The 22,181-nt window shown below is 25.8% G+C and overlaps 1 protein-coding gene across 10 annotated transcripts in view; it reads right to left on the bottom strand.

The window, feature by feature from the left end:
- Positions 1 to 5,562: 5,562 nt before the first annotated feature.
- LOC100164083 (phosphatidylinositol-binding clathrin assembly protein LAP) overlaps positions 5,563 to 22,181 on the bottom strand; it is a 33,452-nt gene continuing 16,833 nt past the window's right edge. For 2 of the 10 annotated variants that reach the window (XM_008183398.3, XM_029491402.1), the window contains exons 3-18: positions 17,999 to 18,141; positions 17,859 to 17,934; positions 17,702 to 17,722; positions 17,434 to 17,536; positions 17,119 to 17,327; positions 16,260 to 16,408; positions 16,093 to 16,184; positions 9,689 to 9,839; positions 9,499 to 9,609; positions 9,164 to 9,404; positions 8,810 to 9,082; positions 8,272 to 8,377; positions 8,094 to 8,205; positions 7,745 to 7,798; positions 6,096 to 6,216; positions 5,563 to 5,985 (exon numbers count right to left, since the gene is read on the bottom strand). In XM_008183398.3, coding sequence (XP_008181620.1) covers positions 6,097 to 6,216; positions 7,745 to 7,798; positions 8,094 to 8,205; positions 8,272 to 8,377; positions 8,810 to 9,082; positions 9,164 to 9,404; positions 9,499 to 9,609; positions 9,689 to 9,839; positions 16,093 to 16,184; positions 16,260 to 16,408; positions 17,119 to 17,327; positions 17,434 to 17,536; positions 17,702 to 17,722; positions 17,859 to 17,934; positions 17,999 to 18,141 — 1,961 coding nt within the window. In that variant the 3' untranslated portion in view covers positions 5,563 to 5,985; position 6,096. The remainder of the gene's footprint in view (positions 5,986 to 6,095; positions 6,217 to 7,744; positions 7,799 to 8,093; positions 8,206 to 8,271; positions 8,378 to 8,809; positions 9,083 to 9,163; positions 9,405 to 9,498; positions 9,610 to 9,688; positions 9,840 to 16,092; positions 16,185 to 16,259; positions 16,409 to 17,118; positions 17,328 to 17,433; positions 17,537 to 17,701; positions 17,723 to 17,858; positions 17,935 to 17,998; positions 18,142 to 22,181) is intronic. The other 8 variants (XM_008183400.3, XM_008183402.3, XM_008183403.3 and 5 more) reach the window with 8 other exon arrangements.

Raw genomic sequence — 22,181 nt, 5'->3', positions numbered from 1 at the left:
TATATAATAATTATTGAATAATAAGTTTTAAACTGAATGCTAATAAAAAAAAAAAAAAATACCTTAAAAATATTCAAAATACCTATCGCATGTATAGAAAACGCCAAAATAAAAATTTTGTAATAGTTTAAAGTACCTACATATTATAGTACTATATAGTTTTATAGTAGGTATTACGGATATTCGTTTTTCAATTACAACAAAATAAGAAAATCGATTTTATTAAAAAGTGGTTTTGCGTAAAAATTTTTGTTTTATCCTAATTTTTGTTTTGTTTTACCCAATTATTAATAAATAAAGTACCTATACTGAGCATTTTTTACTTTTGATTTTTGAAGTCCAAACTACTCTAAAGACTAAAGTCTAAAGTATACCTTAATAATGAAATTAAAAAGTTGTAATAGGTACTAAAAAAATTGAAACTAAAATAAATAAAATAATGGTTAGTGGGTACCTATATTTTAACAATTTAATTTTTACCTTCTATTAAATCGTTATTCCACTTTTTATTATTTATTTTATTCACACACACTAAAATAATAAAAAATAAAATATTAATTGTACATCTATTAACAAATAATAGATGACACTTAATTTATTTATTATGAAAATGCTAGTGCTGGAGCCCTCCTCCCCCCTCATAACTTTAGGGTCCAATTACATCAATGATGTATAGTCCGTGATCAATGAAAAAATTAAAAGCGGGATAATATATAATAAATATATAGATAACTATTAACTATAGGTGTTACTGTTTAGATATATTTTTATACACCAAAACAAATGTTACAACCGATAAAAAACCTAAAGTGACGCCCCTGATTTTACAACTCTAAATGATGATGACACACGGAAATATAAATAAAAACTTAAAACATATTATTGTAAAATCAATAATACATTCATTGCTCCGCTCGGAATCCAAAATACTATAAACAGTTAGGTGGGAAACTATATTATCTACCTTAGTATCTTATATTAAATATAAAAATAAATTATAAAATAGTTAAATATAAATTTTGTTGTATAGGTAATTATAACTAAAGGTTATTATATTAGTGTCAAAAATAAGAAGTAATACGAAAAACACCTATAAGAAATCGACTGAAAATACCTACCTATAACCTAAGACCAATATAGAAAATGTTATTGAAATGTATGTATGTGTTATTAAAATGTTATTGTTATCGTTGTCGCCAGCTATAGATAATATTTTTGGGTGTGATATGTTTAGGTAATAAAATTATGACCGTGACAATGTGTTAAGGCAACAGAAAAATTATCAATAAATCCCTCATTTACTCCACTGGGAGTGAAGACCGCACATGTCTCCTCTTGGAGAAGGGGGGTAGTATCATGCATATAGTGATATATACATAGATAAATAGATCACATGATCTCCCTACTACCCACTTGTGATAAGCATTGTCAAAGACCTTGAGGTCGTTACAATGAACAAATATAGAAAAAAAAAAAAAAAATCCCTCATTTACGCAGGCACAGTAGAATGTTGTTACTACATTCTTGATGTATCTCATGGTCATCAACTTCAAAACAATATATTGTATAAGTATAATGCATTATGTTTAACGCCGTCCAAATAGGAATTAACAGGTATTAGGTATATATTATGCTGAACAATACATCAACTACCAACATAATAAGAATATTATGCGGAAATAATTTCTTACATATAAATTTATAATTTTAAATATGATACTTATAACCTACTACATAATAATATAATATTATAATGCTGCATACTTAGAACAAATCATATAAATATTTAATTATTACCTGACACAGTGGTGTGCTGAACAATTTTTTAACATGAGGCAAAATAAAATATATAGGAGCTAGTAGCTACCTACCCAAAAAATTGATTTTTATGTCTTATATTACAACATTTTTTTGTCGGCAAAAACACCCACTGCCCACCTTTTGTTTTTTTTTTCTATTGTGTTTTAAAATTAGGTATGCATTCTGGTAAAATTATTCTTTCATCAAGGTCCGCATGCTGTTTCATAAAACATTTTAAGTTGTTCAGTCCCCTTTTTTTAGCGTGTAAGACAGCTTAATTTAATCATTGGGTCAACATTTGTCATACCCAAAATGTTACCACTCCAATCACCTGCTTGTAGGCTGACAGACCATCCCCACTCAGAATCGTTTTATTTATTTATTGTTGAATTCAAATTTAACACATGCATTACAGTTACCTATAACCTGATTTCTTTGCTTGTAACATTGATCAGTTATCACCCACCTACCAATTTTAGAATTTAGTCTTCATATTCTTTAAATCACAATTTCATAATTGTATTGCTTTAATCATGTTTAAGTACACTAAGTACACCTATGCTTAAACACTTATACAACTATTCAGTGACGCTGAACACGTGCTTCAGGTAGTTTAATTGAACTGCCTTAAAAATAGGGTGGGTGGGTAAAACAATAGAGTATACTTACTATAATTTATCTGCTACAATATTGTATTAAACACAAGAATGTCATTAAATTATTTATACATACCTAGTTAATTAAGCCTGTTTCACAGTCGTTTGAAGTGGTGGGTAGGTCAATCAAACTATTTGAACTTAGTTTTAATTTTATTTGGCGCCACTGCAACTATTTAATACTGTACCTACTACACTGATTACCAATAATTCACATTGACTGAATATGCTGCAGTCTGTTACTCACGCTTGCTCTGTTCAATTTCATCACATTAACTATTTTTTTTATTTAGAGCAAAACAGCAAGTTGAACATTACGACTGGGTACATTTTTTTAATTTTTAAAACACAACTAGCTGATCCCATGCACTTTGTTGCCCGTTAAATGTACCAACTCTATATGACTCAAACCTTGTTCAATTTGTTATTTAATATTCGGTGTATGGTGTTCAAAACTTATCTTAACTTTACCCTTGCCCGGAATAAAAAATTCTGATTCGCAGCAGTATATTATCAGGTAGGCAATCTACTTATGGTAGATCGCGAACCCCGTGTTGTTTGTACGTAAGAGTATGATTTTCCTATAAAGTATCAAAGTTATACCAAGTTTGTTATATTCCACCTATGGTGGATTAACATAATCAATTAATACAAAATTCTAACCTAATCTAACCGTACTGAAATCTGATGAATAAAAAAAACAAATTTAACCATTTTTAAATTAGCCTGTCCTCTTTCCAGAGGTCTAATCTACACACAAATATTCATTTTTATATATCATTTATATATTGACAAAAAATAATAATACAAATCAACAAATATGCCCAATTAATCAATAGCAACCAATATACACTGTTATATTAGTGCCACTGTTGTATTTTTTACATGTAGAATTCCTACTTTTCCAGTGGATTTTCCAAAAATTTTCTTTTGTAAAAACCTACTCATGGCAATTACGAACATCTTAAAAAAAATTTGAGCCAAATCAGACCAGCTGTTCACGATTGATGAGGTAACGACAATTTTTCACGCTCCATTTATATAATATAGATGATCAAATTCTTATTCATTTTAAAAAACAATGCATTATGATCTCAACCTTGAAGGATTCACATTTTATCCAACAGGAATTTAAGTTTAATAAATTCCATAATAGATTACAAATCACCTGCCTAAGCATTTGAAATGTCTGCCTTGTTTAAGAATTTTACTCAATCCTCCATGACTAACAAGAAGTAATTTCTATATTGAACGACTCAGTGGGACTTTAAAACTTTGTTCCCATTTCCACCATATGGACTGAATTTCTAAATGAAAATAATATCAATTGAGTATTAGTACTTAATAAAATGGAATCTCGGTATCTCAAAGTTTCTGTATATCGATTATCGAATATTTTTTTTCAGTCCCGATCATTCATTCACATATTTTAAAATACCACGGTAACTCAAAGTTTCGATGACACATTTTTTTTTTTTTGGTCCCTAAGACTTTAAGATACCAAGGTTTCTCTGTAGTTATTACGTATTAGTTATAACTTATAACATAACAAATAAAACTAACAATGGTCAACCCATAACTCACCAATGTTTAAAAAATGGTTTTCTGTTACTACTTGTTGATCCTTTTTTGTAGAAATATAATTAGGATTTCCAAAATATTTGTATTTTTAAGAGCTATAGGTTCATTTAATTAATTTTTTTTTAATTAAAAGCTCATATCATAATAATGATAATAATAATAATATATTTTGTGTATCTACATGCCAATACACTAATTACAATAATAATTACAAAGATATAATGATAATATTATAATTTATATTATATTGTTATTAATTTTATTTTGGAATGTTTATTATAATTAACGCCACAGTAAAAATTAATTTTAACTTTAACGAAACCAAAGCCATTTTACAATAAATAAGTAAAGTAACATAAATATACAAAAAAAGTCATAAATTATATATCACATGCAAATTAATAAAAAAAAGTAACTAAAGGTGATGCCAAAAAATAAAATATACTAACAAGATTTCTGTTAAAATAACATCACAATAAATCCGTAATAATAAAAACATGTATTTATAAAAATGGACTGAATTTCTAAATGGAAGGTAACATATAATTGAAAGAATACAAACAATAAAATGAAAATAAAACAAAATTAAACCTAATATGATTTATGAAATATACCCATAAACAATAATTGTCGGTTACATAATTTCACAATAATTTATTGTTTTCAAACAAAATAAAACCACAGTGATGAGTTTATGTTAGAACTAACAATATTTATAATCAATATAATATATAAGTAATTTAAAATTATATAAATAATAATAAAAAAATATTGATAATTTTAAATAAATAAGAATTGAATACAACAATATAATATTTCTGCGTAAATATTAAGGGTAATGATATTACTTTTGAAAAAAAAAAATATATATTTATTTATTCCACTATGTTATTACAGGATTTCCAATCATCCAATTATCACTTTTTATATTAGACAAACTAATATCCAATACTCCTAAAATGTTCACTCAAAATCGTATCCAAATTTTGTATTTAATTTTAGTATTTAACATACAAAATAAAAATTAGGTAACTGATGTATAATTACATATTTTTGTAACAATTTAAATATGATTTTGTTTGAACCGATACTGTACACTAGAACACTGTATATGTCATGTACCTATTTAAGTTTGATACAAGTTTTTCAATAATAATAATTTACTTATAACATATTATATAGTATTTTACCGACATGGGAGTATTTATTTTATTTTAATTTGATAAAAATAAATATATTACAATTATATTATTGAATATGTTGTATATAATTCACAGTACCTACTTTAATTAGATTATCTAAGTATATCTGATAGAGAATGTAATTTTATTAAATAGTTATAGAACTATATAACTTTTAAATGGATTAACAATATTATAATATTGTCTGTTTAACATTGTATGTTATATTATTATAAATAATATTATTCATTATAAAATACATAATATATTATTTTTTTATTTTTAAATTAATAGATATTCATGAGGTAAACGAATAGGATATAATTTAAATCAAATTTTATTTTATATTGCACTTAATATTAAGTTAAAAAAACTTAACAAGATCATAAACTAAAACTGTTACTTTATTCCTAAAGGAACAATCTCTTTTTCATAGAACACACATTTCTTATCTCTAAGCTAGAGTTTGCTTATTTTTAAGTAATAATCTAAATATAATACTTTATGTTTAATTTAAAATAATTTAGGCTAAAATAGGCAGAAATTATTTTGGGCATTATTTTATTTTTATACTTTTACAATATAAGTATAAATTATAGATTTTTAACTAAATAACAGTAATACCTGAAATTATATTCATTTTGCCAATTTAGAGTTTGAAATTATGGCACGAGGATTGTTGCAATGATGATACTTATTTTGTGAACCCTTTATAATGTGTGCAATAAAAACTCTGTACATTTCACTTTTCAGTCCCAGTTTATTTCCTAAAATAAATAACAATGAGTATAATAATATATTACTAATTGATAATTAAATGTTAGACCAATTCACATGGAATATTTTTTTTAAATACAGAACATAATAAGTAAATTACCTTATAAACCAAAAGGATCTAAGACAGGCTGTGGCTGAGAGCTCTGAGTACTGGAAGGAGCAGTCATTCCAAGATTACCACCACCTACTGCACTACCACCAATACAGCTGGGTTGTACACCCTTAATAACACAAACTTACGTAAGAAATAATATAAAAATATTGTTCGAATTATAACTCAATATAATTTTTTTTTCTAAATAATGTATTATTTATACCATCAACAAATTAATTGAGTTGAGGGTAGATACAAATATTATTATTTGAATTTTGAATAGTGACGTTACTATTCAGTAACGTATAAAAAAAAGAATATAGATAAGTAAGGTATGATTAATAATTTAGATTGATAAATAAATAAGCTATCTGAGCTACAGACAGATACACAAGAATTAAATTTATAAGATTAGAGCAATTTAATTTAGGTATATTAAAAGTATGAATTATTAAAGGAAATATTAGTTATAATGGGAATTGGAAAATATTCTTAATAGTAAAAAAAAAGTTTAATATTATACAATTAATACAAATATTAAAATAATTATTATGACACGAAGAATTTATATAAATTTCACATACACCCTTAATTTACAAAAAAATTATTTAGACGATTTCAACCACATATTATCAGTGACAAAAAACACATACTATGCAGAAATTTCCAAATTATAATATACTTATATTGTGATGTGAATATGCAATGATAGCCAAACTAGCAAAGCTGCTCAAATTAAAAACAAAGTTTCTACTTTTTACAAAATAGAATGTACCTTTAAAATTTTAACAAAAATAACTAATTATTGATGAATTCAGTACAACATGTACAGACTGATATAAAAACCTTAATTTGATTAATAGGTTATATGGTCAAATAATAAATGGGATCAAGTAAATATTCAGATTACATGTATAAAAGTAAATCTTTAATTTTACCAGCATAAAATTACTACGAAAAAAATAGTATAAAGCAGCAGTGGTACAAACATATTTTATTGAGACTCGAAGTTTTAGATAATTCATATTTTTAATTATATATTCTGATTAATTAACTAAAATAGCATAACAAATAAAAGTGTACGCTGCCACTGATATAAAGCAGGGGTGGTCAACTCAAATTCACCAAAGGGACAGTTTTTAGAACTTAAGGTCTCACAAGCTGGGAATTACATTCAAAATTTCAAAACAGACTGGATAAAAATAGTATGTAGCTGTCCCTGGTATAAAATATTACCATATGATTGTTTATTTTTTAATATTTAACAGTAAAAGAAAATAAGAATTTAAAAATATGATAAATATACTGCGATCAAGTTAAGATGATGACCGGTCGCACATTAGACACGCACATATAACACCGCGACCTATTCACATTCCATAGTAAAAACATTAACAGTCGAAAACTGGTCAGCCAATCAGATGCGTGGGATTGTTGTATTGGCATTGAGAGACAAGGATCTGACTGAAACTAACAAAAATACGTCCCTCACCCGGTCATCGTCTCGACTTGGTCGAAGTATATGTACAACAATTTATTATAGATGAACATAGACCACACCCAAAAATTCTTGTTCAATGTGAAATAGGTGTTTAAATTATACTAATTCAATGCTAGTTTATTTTGAAGCAGTTTTACAAGTGAACGTGACTTACCATTGGACCATATGTTGATACAAATGGTGAAGGGTTGGACATCATTCCTTGACCCTATAATCCAATATACAGCAAGCAAAAATAAAATAAAATAATAATAAAAATGTATGTACATAAATAAAAACATGCAAAATAAAATGTATAAATACAAAAATAACTATGGGCAACATTTTGATTTAAAAAGCAATTTACAAAAGAGAATATCAAAGTACAAGCATAGGTATATTACATAGAAACAACTTAATCAATAAAAATACATTTTTCTTAAGCTGTTCACTACAATTAGAATATATTATTTTTAAGTTGTCAATTGAAAACTAATAAGTAATAATCAACATTTGTTACATACCATTGGTCGATAATTTGCACCAGTTGTAGCGGCCATAGGCTGAGGGCTCCAACCCATCCCTGGTTGACCATTACCAGGTTTTGGAGTATTTTTAGGAGAATTCCATTGAACTCTTTTAAAAAAAAAAAAACAAATCAATAAAACCATTCTTACAAATAAATATAAAATAATTACTTACGGTGGCGGTTGTGTAACTTTATTGATAGTAAGATTTTCTGCTAATGATGCTAGACTGCTATCTAAATCTCCAGTTAATACCTTTTTATTACCTGAATCAGATGCACCTAAAATTAAATAACAAAAAATAAAATAAAATATTTTATCAAAATAAAAAACAAATCATTAAAGCAAATAAAATATGATAATAATGGCTGCTGATTACTGAAAATCATATTAATAGCTAAAAAATAATAATAATAAATAACGATAATGCCCATGCCATTTACATAATATAGCATTAAATATAAATATTTAAAAAAACCACTGAAGAGTTAACTCAAGTACGGACCTTACATCATGTTAAGCCTAAAACTTGTATTCTTGCAAAAGCATTAAATAATTATTTTAAATAAATTAAAATAATGTGCTACAGGCCAGTAATTGAGTGCCTGCTTCGAAATAAAAAAACTACCCGGAAATCAAGAAAATTATAATTCACACAACATAGAAGGCCGAAACATATATGCCTGAATACAATATCATATTATATTGTATACCTGAAGTAAGTGCGGCCAAATTGGTTTTGCCAGGAGATCCATTTATAGGTTGAGGGACGCTTTGAGGAAGAAAAATATCCGCTGCCGAATCCGAAACAGGATTAGGATCAGATGATGGAAGAGTAGTAGAAGGCGGAGGAGGTCTTGGTGGAGGTATTGATGCCCCACTAGATTTTCTGGATTGTGATTTTTCAACAGATGGAGGACTTGATTCAAAAATATTTGAATCAGAAAAAACATTTGAAGAGATAAAAGATGTCCCAGAACACGCAGCTTGAAAGACATTATATACTCAGGGAATTTTTTATAAACATATTCTTCTATTAATTATTATACTTAGAATTTTTCATTTACCTGTAGCAGTGGGAGCAGGACATGATTGGTTGGATTCAGGTTGACCAAAAACAGATGTAAATGATTTATCATCAACAAATGCATTACTATTTGTATTAAATCCATTACTCATCCAGTTATTAGCAAGAGGAGTAGATATATCATTCGTAGCATTTGTTTGTGATCCTGTCATTGGAGTGGAAAACATGTCAGCAAATGGATTACTTAATTGAAGTAAATCATCTGAAGCTTTCGTTGACGTCTAAAAAAAAGTTGATTTAAATTAAATGAATAAAATTCACCATAATAGCATATTGCACCAACATTAAAAAACTTAATAATATCTTGTGTAATACCTGTGTAGCCGGAGCTGGACATGAAAATAAGTCTACAATAGGCTCAGATGAAACTAAAAATGGATTGTTGACTGAAGCGATGGTACCATTCACAGGACTGTTGACTTTGGCCTAGGAAGATAATTGTTACAAAAAAATTATTTTAAAAACAAGACTACTAAAAAAATGCCATAAAATACTACTATATTACCTTATATTGATTTAAAACAGCTTCTTCTTCAGCCAAAACTGCTTGCTTCAATGACTCCTCAACTCCATCCGCCTGCTGGGCAATTGTTCCAAAAGAGCTGCTAGTGGAAGAAAGGGCAGATACACCAGTCTTTACATCTGTCCGATGAGTGCTATACGATTATGTGAGGGATAGGACAGGAGATGGAAAATAAAAACAAAATAAAATACAAAATTCAAATAAAAAAGACAAACATAAAATAAAAAAACTGCAAACACTACTATTACTTAGTTCTAAAAATGTTTTTACTAACTAAAGAAACAACTTAGTTATAAGTGGGTAACATAGGGTGACCATATTTATATAAAATAGGAGTTACAATTATGGCTAAAGACCTTGCAAAATTGTTTCACCTTATTTTTATATTTTAAAGATATTTTGGAGATAACAGCCTGTTAAACCGACTAAGTGTGTTGTTGAATAAGCCAAGTATGATAATCGTGTACGTTAATAATATAAATTTGAACACTATGCAAAATTACACAATTCAAATGTTGTGTTATATTTCATTAAAATTACTAAAAAGGATGTATTCTTATTGATTTAAATAAATAAATAATATATGACTAGTCTTGGCATGCTTAACAGTTGTCGGCACTAGACAACCCGTTCTACGAAAACTGTTGTTTATATTGTATTATTGGTTTTAATATAAAACTGCAAAAATATGACCTTGAGTACAGATTTTATATTGTAGTCACATTTAATTATATAGAGATAACGGAATTAAAACAAGACCATCTTCTAAAACAATATAAAAAGTGCCCAGTGCAGTTTGTCGAAACAAGGAACATTAATTCTCAAAAAAGTGACATAGCCATTTTAAACAGGGAATATGGTCACCCTAGGGTAACACAATGTGTAGTCTACAAACAAAAAATACCGATTATTAACAAATTATTTTCACAATTTTTAATTATAATATTTAAATATAAATGATTAATTAATACCAAAAAATATGTTACAAAATTGATTTCAAAGGACATAATATATTATAATAAAACAAAACATATTTTTTTTTTTTCTAAACCATACTGTCATTTATTTACTATTGTTGAAATGTTGATAGTTTACATTTTTGATCAAGTATTAATATTTTTACCATTACTTAATTCATTATTATTTATTGACATAACATTATGTGTATATAAAGTGATTACCAGGACTAAGATAGAATTATTTGGAAACGAGAGCCAATTGATGATTTACCAGGCCGATTAGAGTTTATGGTAGAATTATGTAAGGGGTGGGGAAGCAATCATGTATTGATCGTTAACTAGATGATAAATATAGGTAGTGGTCGATACGTGATTTCTCAATTTTCCCCCGTACAAGCCTACCCTAAAACTTAAATGACTAAGCTCTCCATCACCTGCCCACCTGTTTGTTTCCAGTCCATTCTATCCTAGTTTGTGATGATTATTATGTACTAAACAGATTAATAACCTAATAACCAATAATAAAACATAGGTAAATAAACTTGTCTTAATAGTGTCGTACACAATTTCCCGACAGATTGTCAGGTGAGCATGTAAAATATTATTTATTATTTTGAATATTTAAATTCATACTTTTAATTTTAATAATTTTTCTAGCTCAAACAATTATATAGTTTTAAATTGTCTATAATTGTTTATATTATTTTATAATTTTTTGTTTCCCAACTAATCATTAAATCTAGAAAATTCGGAATTATATGCTAATATATGCACAAAAATATCAAAATATGCAGTGTATGCATAACAATTTGAACCAAAATTAGTTTATAATTTTTTTTTATTATTATTTTAAGATATACAATATTGATAATAGGTACATAAATATCTTAAGTAGACTGTATAGTCTAAATATTTTTGTAAGAAAATTAATAAAAAAATTTGAAGTAATTTACATTTATATTCATTAAAAAATGATTAGAATTTTAACCAAATATTATATAATATCATGTACCTATTAATTTTATATTTTTATTATATTTAGTTTATTTAGTTCAGCGGGTTCAATCAAAGATCCATCAAGTTATTATTTCTTTTTTTTATTTGATCAGCATAGTTATTATAGTGTTGAAAACAAAACTATATATAAAAAAAATATATAAACGTTGACCATCAAAAAGATATTTGTGATTATTTAAAATTAATTGTTGATCAAAATATTAACTCTCGTTTTTTTTTTAAAGAGGACCAAGACAAGATTAAAAAGTTATTATTTTTATTAATAGTGTATAAAATATACAAATTATATGCCTTAATAACAAAATATGCCTTAGCCCCTCAAATATGCATCAATATGCAAAATGTCAGCTGTATTTGAAATGCCCATTTTATGAACCTTCATAGTTGTGCATACACTCAATATGAATGTGAAAATGCATACAATTCTGGTCTCTATTTATAACACATTCGTTAACACAACATGGATCACGACTGTCGCACCACTACCCAATGTTCAAATCTCATCATCTTATCAGGAGAGGCAAAACATGTTTTTCCTAGTTGATTGAAAATATTAATTAAGAAAGCGAGGAGAGCTGAAAAATATTGCCTCAGAGGGAAAAAATATACGTTAATAAATTGCCAAATTTCACCAAAAGGAAATTGGTGTAATATCCCGATTTCAATGATACTTATTAAACATAGCATACATTTGGCATTATGAATTATGATTATGTGTATTGTAGTTAATATTTTAAAAGAATTATTTTTTCCCAAACATTTTAGAAATATCTGCCTCTCCAACATTGAGGTTCACAAGTGACGAATGGTGGCATGGCACCAGGAAAAAATATTATATTCGGTTCAATGAAAGTTCATATTATATAGTTTGATGAAAAATTGTTTAATTGTATACACTTATCGCTAATAAGACAATTTTTACAATTACTTAATTAAGTATACGTATATTAATCTGTTTTTATACGTGCAATTTTTAAACAAGTAACACAGAAGTATAAATTACTAATGTTATGTTATTCAAATAATATTTTACATATCCAATGAACATAAAAAATTAATTTAAGAACTACAATAGTTATTTACTTTGTACACAAAATCCAAAATGGATAGTTTATAATGATGTATAGTGGTAGTTAATGTTTTAACGAGTTAAATGTAAATAGACATTTTAATTGTATAAAAACTATATACATTAAATAAAAGTATCAACAGGTGCATCAATAAAAAACTAACTAATAGGTAGATACTAGGGGATGCAAACATATAAAATATACTATATAGCAGCATTACTCAATAGTCAACAGTCACCAAAAACCCATAAAGTAAAATTAAAATAGCCTTCATAAATTATAAAAGTTAATCAATTATTAGTTTTATGCTACCTATTAAATTTAACAGAAATATAATAGTTTAATTTCTTTTGGTTTGTTTAATATATGCTACAGTAAATGTCAGACATTTCAGGAATATACATCATATTAAGAGGGAAGGGTCATGAGTGAATTATTATAAAAAAAAAATTTGTGAACAAACAGTAAGACAATAGTTTCAAGAACTGTTGTACAAATACATGCTAAATATCTACCATTTTAATTTAAAATGTCAATGGGGATTGGGCGGAACACGCATGATGGTATTCAAAATGATTTACAATTTGTCTTATAAAAATAAATAAAATAATAGATTTTTTTAATAGTAATAACTAATAAGTATAAATTATAGTAACATAATAGGTACATGCTCTAGTTGATATTCTTTGATTATTTAAGTAAATATTCTAATAAATAAATTAAATATTATCCACTGACTAGTAATTTAATTAATAATTTTATGTATTCTCCAGGCAATGTCTACATTGCCTAACCAAATTAGCTATTGTCAATAATGACTACCTACTAAGAATAACTGACTGGACTTTGACGGTAACATAATATAAAATAAGGAAAAATAGGATACAAATATTAATATTATTTAAACAAAATTAACCTAATAATTAAGGTATCAGCTACAAGAATATGTTAGGTTATAAGATTATGGCCGTTGAAGTGTGATATTGCATAAATAACATTTTTAAATCAAAAAACCTAACAAAAATTGTTTACTGGTATTATTCTAATATTAGAGTTTATAATACCAAATTATACAATATTAAATTTAAAAAAGTGTTTATTTTATCCTACCAGTACAATATTTGTTATTTTTTAAAATTAATTGGCAACATTTAAAATTTAAAATGTACATATAATTTTTTCTTCATTTATTTTTAAATTGGATTACATTTTTTAAAGTTAAATTAAAAATAAAATAAATTTGATATTTGATTAAAAAATAAATTATTTTTTTCAAATAAAGTGAATTACATTTATAATATTAAAGTTATAGTTTTAAATAAACAGTCAATCATTGGGTGAATAACTACCAACTTAAATCACATTCAAACACTATTTTCTAAATAATATTTAACTATAATAGATAGAATTAGATAGAATTCACATAATTAGGTATAACTAAATAACAAAAACACGCACATAAAATAATATAAGGATGACTTAAGGATTAAAAAAAATAGTAATAGAAAGGATCTTAAATATTTTAATTTTAATTATTATTTATTAAGAAGAAGTAATGTAAAAATATATATATAGTAAGAGAAAATCTTATTGAAATAATTATCATTTATACTATATGGGATGATCCATTTAACGTAAGATACTCATTACTTCAGAAAACACTTTTTGTGAACAGAATTTTGTTCGGAGTATTTTGAAATATAAAAATCAAATTTTTACAAGTTGTTTATTAGTTTATTTATTTATTAGTTATTACTTAGTATGTATTTAGTGTTTATATGAACGGGGTAGTGGCCAAGTAGCTTTCAGGGTACTTCTGTACCACTCCACTATGCACATCTAAACTTTAAATACTCATAAACTACTCTTCCAACATTTGGTTTTATACATCAAAGTACTTCAAGAAATATTCTGTTTTGGAATAAGGGATTAAAAATGCATGTTGTAATAAAAAAAATAAAAAGTAATAAGGATAAAAATTAAATTTTTTACTAACTTAAAATTAGGTAAAAAAAAATGATATTTTCTTCATTATATGGAAAACATTGAATTATATACTATGTTATAACATTATGGTAAAAAAAAAAAATTTTACTCTAATTTTGCTGGTCACTTTTTTATTTGGTCATGATGGTAATGTATTTATATTATTTATCGATTGCTAGGGGTTCCTAGGTACTGTATAGCGAAATTGGACAGTAACGTAATTATTTTGTGCTAAGGGGAACTTAAATATTTTAACGTTTTAACGTTCATTTAAACTATGTTATTCAGAAAGAAAAATGTTATATCCAGCCCAAAAACATACATAAAATGTTAAAAATGATAATAGTTTTTGAACTGAGTGTCTTGGAGTTAAACGGATCACCGAGTATAATTCATAAAACTTTATTTATTTTGCTTATAAATACAAAAGATTATTACTCATAATAAACTAACTCATTTAATTATACCATATGACAATACAACCATAAAGTATGTTTAAACGTACCAATAAATTATTGAATAATAAGTTAAAATTTTAAATATTTTTTATTTTTGTATTGTTACATACTATATATTACTTTATGGTAGCATTAAATATGATTTATCATTTTACCAAGATTAATAATCATTAATTAAATAATTTTTCTAAAAATATGAGGTAGTTTAAATTTCATGATCTCACTTACATAAATTATTCATTATTAGTGGATCAAAACAAATATGACACAGAATAATATAATAGTTAATGGTTTGTGGTTAACAAAAAAATTTAAAAACTTCAGTTTATTTTCACAGAAAACAATAAATTATGAAAAAAATATTAATTTTGTTAAATATATTATTTTTGTCTGAGTACCTCATAAATATTACATTGAAATGTGGCTCTGAACAAAATATATATAGAAACTTTAAGAAGACATCATAACCTCATGTGTTGTTTTTTGTCTTACAAACATTCGACTTGGCAAATCTTACATTCAGAATAATCCATTAAACTTGTTATGAAAATATTTTTAAAATTTAAAATTTTAGGATCAATTTAGCACAAAATTTACAATTTTAAAATGCTCAAAATGTACTTTAAATTAAAATCTATAAAAAAAATAATCTACACAATATTGAGCCATAGACAAAGTTTTTATTTTTAAATTTGTAAATAGGTAAATTTTATTTTATTAAAAATATCAGAGCAAAATGGATTATTCTAACATACAATTTGGTATGCTATGAGTTAGTAAGGTGGAGATAATAAATGAGAATATGACATCCTCATAATACTCGATATCACATTCATTATTCATGTAAAAAAAAATAATAATAATAGTAAAAAAATATAAAGAGTTTTTTCTCATACCTTGTTGCTTGTGTGGGAGTGTTTGCTGCTGATTTTTTGCCTTCAATAGAAGCTAAATGTTGTTCTAATGCATCCAATAAGCTACTCGGGGCCTAAAAATAGATAAGTAGTTTTATTATGCAAATAATATTGATTAAAAGTTGTATTGATCAAATTTTTTAACATACTTTAGTGAGATCGGGTATTTCACCCTTGTCAATTCCAACATTTTCTGCAACTTTGAGAAATTCTCCTACTCGATCCATTCTAATAAGAAACTTTTTATATAAATCTAAAGCATCCCGGCATTGTTTTTTGTTCATATCAAAATATTTTTCTGTAAAAAAATAACACATTCACGTTTGATGAATATAAAAATATAATATATAAATAAATAACAATACTACAATTATCTAGCCATTTGTAACAGTGATGAGCACAAACTACGTATTTGGGTTTACGCAATAACTTAATAAAATAAATATCCTTACATTCATCATATTAATACAATTACAATATATACACAAATCGTACTTAGAAAAGCTATCTAAGATACTAAGTTTGGTTGAATTTACTATACAGCAGTTTGGATTGGGATATTACTGTAGTAATATTAGCAATTTAGAAGTTACACAAATTAATAATAACTATCAATGGAGAAATAGTAATTTGTAATATTATACTCTTTAGAATTTTACAAACAAATTAAAATATAATATAAACTTGCATAGGAATACTTTCACCGATGGATGGTATACAAAAATGGTTCCGAGATACAAAATACTCCAGATACTCCACACATTTTTTAGCTAAACAATATTTGTAATTATTAATTCAGTCAAAAATACTATTAAGAATACCAAACCAAAAACCAATTTTATTTCCCTTCCATTTTGCCACATCTAGCTGCACGATTTTGTTCCAAAACACAGTCATTTCAAAGAGTTTGGCAAGAAATTTTATATTCATTTCTAAATTTTAAATATTTAGATTTTTGTAGTTAAATGCCCAACACTGTTTTATATTAATCTATGATCATATAAATACCTAAAAGATTAATGATACTATCATTATAACCAGCAAACAGTCGGATCAGATCACGAAATAACAACATGAATGCCATATTAATAACACCATTAGTGAGATCAGCAGCAGAACAATCAAATTCAAGTAATGCATCAAGTTGTGACTGTAAAACTGGTAATGTCTTCAACAACTTTTCTGAATTCATAGTGCGTAATACTCCATCTTCTTTACTACAATTAAATATTCAACAAAAAAGTTAAATAATATAATACAAATCAAGGAGCATAATATAAGACATTTTATTTAGATAATTCATTAACTTTTTTATAATAATACCTTCTTTTAACTTTACAAAAATCAAATGCCACTGTACGATACGATAAAGCTTTTTCATTTAAGTATTTTGAATAACGTCGAATAAATGGTGACATATCATAACCTAAAAAAATAAAAACTAATAAGTAAAAACATTTTAAATTCATTATATGATTAATTACTTGTATTTAGAAAATTATATGAACTATTAATACATACATAATTGTTTTATTTGTTTATTAATTTTTTTTTTTTTAATTAACTTAGTTTGTTTAGTTGTTATTCTTACCAGATCGTACTCCGACAGGTCCTAAATGTACCAAGCATAAAAATAAAACAAGTGCACTTTTTAATACTAATTTTTTTCTTCAGTTTAATTATTAGTATTTCATAATTTATATTAAGTCTTAAATTAAACCACACCAACATAATTTATAATTATTCACCTTGTAAACTGCTTTTATCCAAAAAATTGCTAAGTTGAAAGGAACTATTGCTGGATGCCAAATACTGTGTAAATCTCTAAAAATATGTAAAATATTTAATAAAATACTATGATTAAATGATAAAAATTTTTTATACTAACCTCATTTCCATAACACATTAAATGATGAACCGTGATTAATGATTTAAATACTACCACCCAACTGGCATTTTGTGACCGTTCAATTAATAGATTGGCTAGTTGAGGGATTGACACATTTGGTTCATTAGTACAGTGTATCAAATCTGGAATAAAAATAAATAATCATGATTTATACATTAGCAGATTAACAAATCCCTGAAGGTAATATTCCGAAAAAAAAGTTCAGGGATGGATTAATAATAATTATTTAAAATATATATTTCAGGGCTGTTACAAAATATAACACACTTTAGTACCTTACACACTGTATACACACTATAATGTTATGTATAAGCAGCGGCATATCCCAATCTCAAGAACCCTTTTTTATGACTGCCATACACCACATTAGTGTATTAATAAGGGAGGAATAAGCCAATAATCAATATTTGTAATGAATATCTATATTTGTCTGTTGAACAATGATTACAAGAGATCTCTCTCCAAGCGCAATCTATCTATCTTTTTATAATGCCTGTAATAACAGTTAACCATAATATTTAAAATGCATATATCATACAATTGGTATTCATTATATTTGTAATAATTAAATTTAAAAAAAGTTATTTTAGACATTAGTCATTTTTAGCATAGATTAAATATAATATATAACATATATATTAGTATACCATATAATATAATATGTATTTTAATCTTTATTAAACTCATTATTTTATTGTATTATTTTATAGGTATTTCCTTAGACAGCAATTAGAGTACCTAATAAATAAAAATAGATATATATACATATAGTACAGTTATAAGTTATAACATAATCATGACGGTTTTTGGTACATTTTTTTCTGAATATACATAATGTAACCCCATTTTTATAATTTTAAATTGTATTTAGGTACCTCAAAGATTTATTTTTAAATCTCTTTTATGTTTATTTATTAAATTACATGTATGGGATATGATTAAAAGAAACATAATTACTTATCATTATTTTTATTTTTATTTTTAAATTGTTATTGTTATTTTATTAAATTTAATTCACTTTGTAGTTTATTAGAACTTCTACATTTACAAAATTAAAGACTAAAATAAAATGTAATTAATAACTTTTAATAACTAATTTGCATAGTTATAATTAATAATGAATGCTGAAATTTTATTGTCAGTAAATATAATATAATATATTAATGTATCGGTTCATGATTTTGGCAAAAAATTTTTTTTTTCAACAGTTATGGGTTATACTTTAATATTGATAGCATAGGTATAGGTAAAAAGCGGTATCGGCCCCATCATTGATAATAATACTATTAATAGTAGTAGGTGTATTATTTTATATAATATAACATCCAAATTTATAAAAATAAAACAAAAACAAGGGCTTTACACCCAAAATAATGAACTAGATATAGAAAAACAGTTTTGATAAAATGTATTATATTTCGGGTACAATTACCTAAATTTGAGCTCTGGTATTGGGTATTTTATAAGCACGCGGGTTCTTATTTTGTATTAAAATTGTTGTACTATTGATAGTTTTACCTATACTCTGTCCAGCGAGAGAACGTACCGATTCTGCGCATTAGCGCCCCCCCTGCATCATCCTGGCACCCTGCTGTCCAAACCGTTACCCTATGACAGGGATGTGCAGAAAAACTGATTTTGTTTTCGCTGGCGCGTTTTCTCGCTGGACAGATTATAGAATTCATTATTTATGTACAATAATATAAAACATGGGTATACGAAGTTTTTCCATTATTTTTTTGGTTGTGACAATTTTTATTACAACACCTTTATAGTCGGCTACTCAACCTCCAATTTCTATATTAATCCCCACCCACCACAAAAAAAAAAAACAATAGGTCTAAGTACACCACTGTCAGATATTATAAAAGCTCAAAAGAACCAATCCCTATACTAGCTGATAATTCTGGTAGATTAATAACCAAGATAAAATTACTTATAATATATGCTATTTTCTATACCAAAATAAAGATAACAGAATGAATAGTGTTGTAATGATGTAAATAATATTATAAATTATAATACATAGGAATACCTTTATATAATATAGGAAATAGATTATAGTAACTACACTACGGTATGCAACTGTGACAATTTATTAATATAGTATAACTGTATTTTGTATTCTTTCATGCAATTACAGTTGGTGTGATACTGACCATCGTGCATTGTACACAATAAACATGACACATTGGTTGTATTGAGAGATTTTTTTAAGACGTAAGTTTTAACTTGTAATACATACAAAAACATTTTTTGGGTAATATTCATCTACAAAAATGCATCCCCTCCCACAGCAAACAAACATAATAACGCCACTAGTACAGCAGCACACAACATGACTGTATAATGTAGGTACATCACATCACACAACATTATTTGTTTATAAATGTTAGAAGATACTTAATAAAAAACGTTACGATGTTAAAAAAATTAACTATACGATATTTCATTATTATTATTATTATTATTATTATTATATACTAAATAATATGTATTATTATTTATTAGAGAACAAATCAGACAGACAGGATACAGAAACCGGGTGTGGGACACTCGTCTCGGTTCGTTCATTTCGCCAGAAGATAATGATAAACAAATAAATATTATTATATTATTTCAGTATTTCAAAGCAATGCTAATTTATAAAAAAAAAACAGTTCTGGGTAGAGCTTACCGTATTACATATTAATACGAGTTTCTGAAAATTACAACTTTAAAGTTTCGTAAATGAACGTGTTTTTTTATAAAATAATATGAATATATAATTAAATTTATTGTGTATAACTCATTCAAACCTTAAAACCGGAAATTTTCAATTCTATCGTAAGAAAATCTAAGAACAAATTGGTAGGTGCCGGCTCAGATGTAAATTAGGTGTCGTGTGGGTCACTTTAATGCAGTGGTTCCAAACCTCTTCTATTCTACGCCCAATTTATAGATTTTCAAAAATCTCGGGTACCACTCTTATACCCTGTTCAAAATAAGAAACACAAGGCGGCCATGGGAAAAACCGGTTTTGTTACGTAAATCAATGCTCTTCTTATTTTGAACAGGGTATATAAATTGAAAAAAAATTAATTATCGGACGCCGTGACGGCATAAAACGATTAAGTACTTCGGCGAAGATTATGAGTGTTTAGTGGCTAATTTGAATTCAATGTTATACAATTATTATATACGATTCTAAACGAAGATAGGTCTGTCAACTAATATTAATTAGTATATATCATGATATTATTGCTATTACAGTAAATTATTTTAGTATTATTATTATGGTAGGTTGAATTAATTTTTACCGAAGACATTGCATTTGATAATTTTATTGTGTGTTAAAAATATAATAAGACACTTTAAAGGTTTTGAGTACCCACGAATAATATTTTTCAATTATAACAAAATAACTACAATTATTTAAAACAACAATTGAGGAACCTTATACGACATTTTCAAGCTTATAGATCCAACCGAAAACATTTTTATTGACATTTAAAGAAAAAAATTGAACGTTTACCTATAAATAACTTAACAAGAATCAAAATATTTTGAAAAGAGTATCAAGTATGAAAAATGATAAAATAAGTATTTGGTGAAAATTTCAAATATCTACAGTTATTTGTTTTTGAATTACAACAAAATAAGAAAACGATAAATAGTTAATAAATGGCCTACGGGGGTTGTATATCCAATGTCATACAAATTTGAACTTCAAAAGCTCATAAAAATTAATTTGACTTTATAATTGTATTTAAGATAGACAAATTATGAGAAATCTTGCATTAAATTTTGAATCTTAAATTTAAGAAGAACCTTTTTTATGCATTTTTAACTAAAAATAATTTGCAAATATTCGTGATTTTGACGAATTATATCAACATTCTTTCTTAAAAAGCTCATGAGTCATGACTAATTATTGTAAATTTACGCACAAAATTTGTTTTTAATAACACAATTATGAATTAACAACTTATGATGAACATTGTATTACATTTTTAAGGGTTTTGACAAAGCAAACATTTTTTATCGACAATAATAGAATAAAAAACTTTTCAAGATAAGCTATTTATTTAAGATAAGAAATAGCTCAAAATGAATAAAATATTAAAACAATTATATAATGTATAGAAAATGGTCATATAAACATCTGGAGAAAAATTTAAGT

Source organism: Acyrthosiphon pisum, chromosome A3 (genome assembly GCF_005508785.2).
Source record: "Acyrthosiphon pisum isolate AL4f chromosome A3, pea_aphid_22Mar2018_4r6ur, whole genome shotgun sequence".
NCBI classification, from domain to species: Eukaryota; Metazoa; Arthropoda; class Insecta; order Hemiptera; family Aphididae; genus Acyrthosiphon; species Acyrthosiphon pisum.
This window is presented reverse-complemented; position numbering and strand designations above follow the sequence as displayed.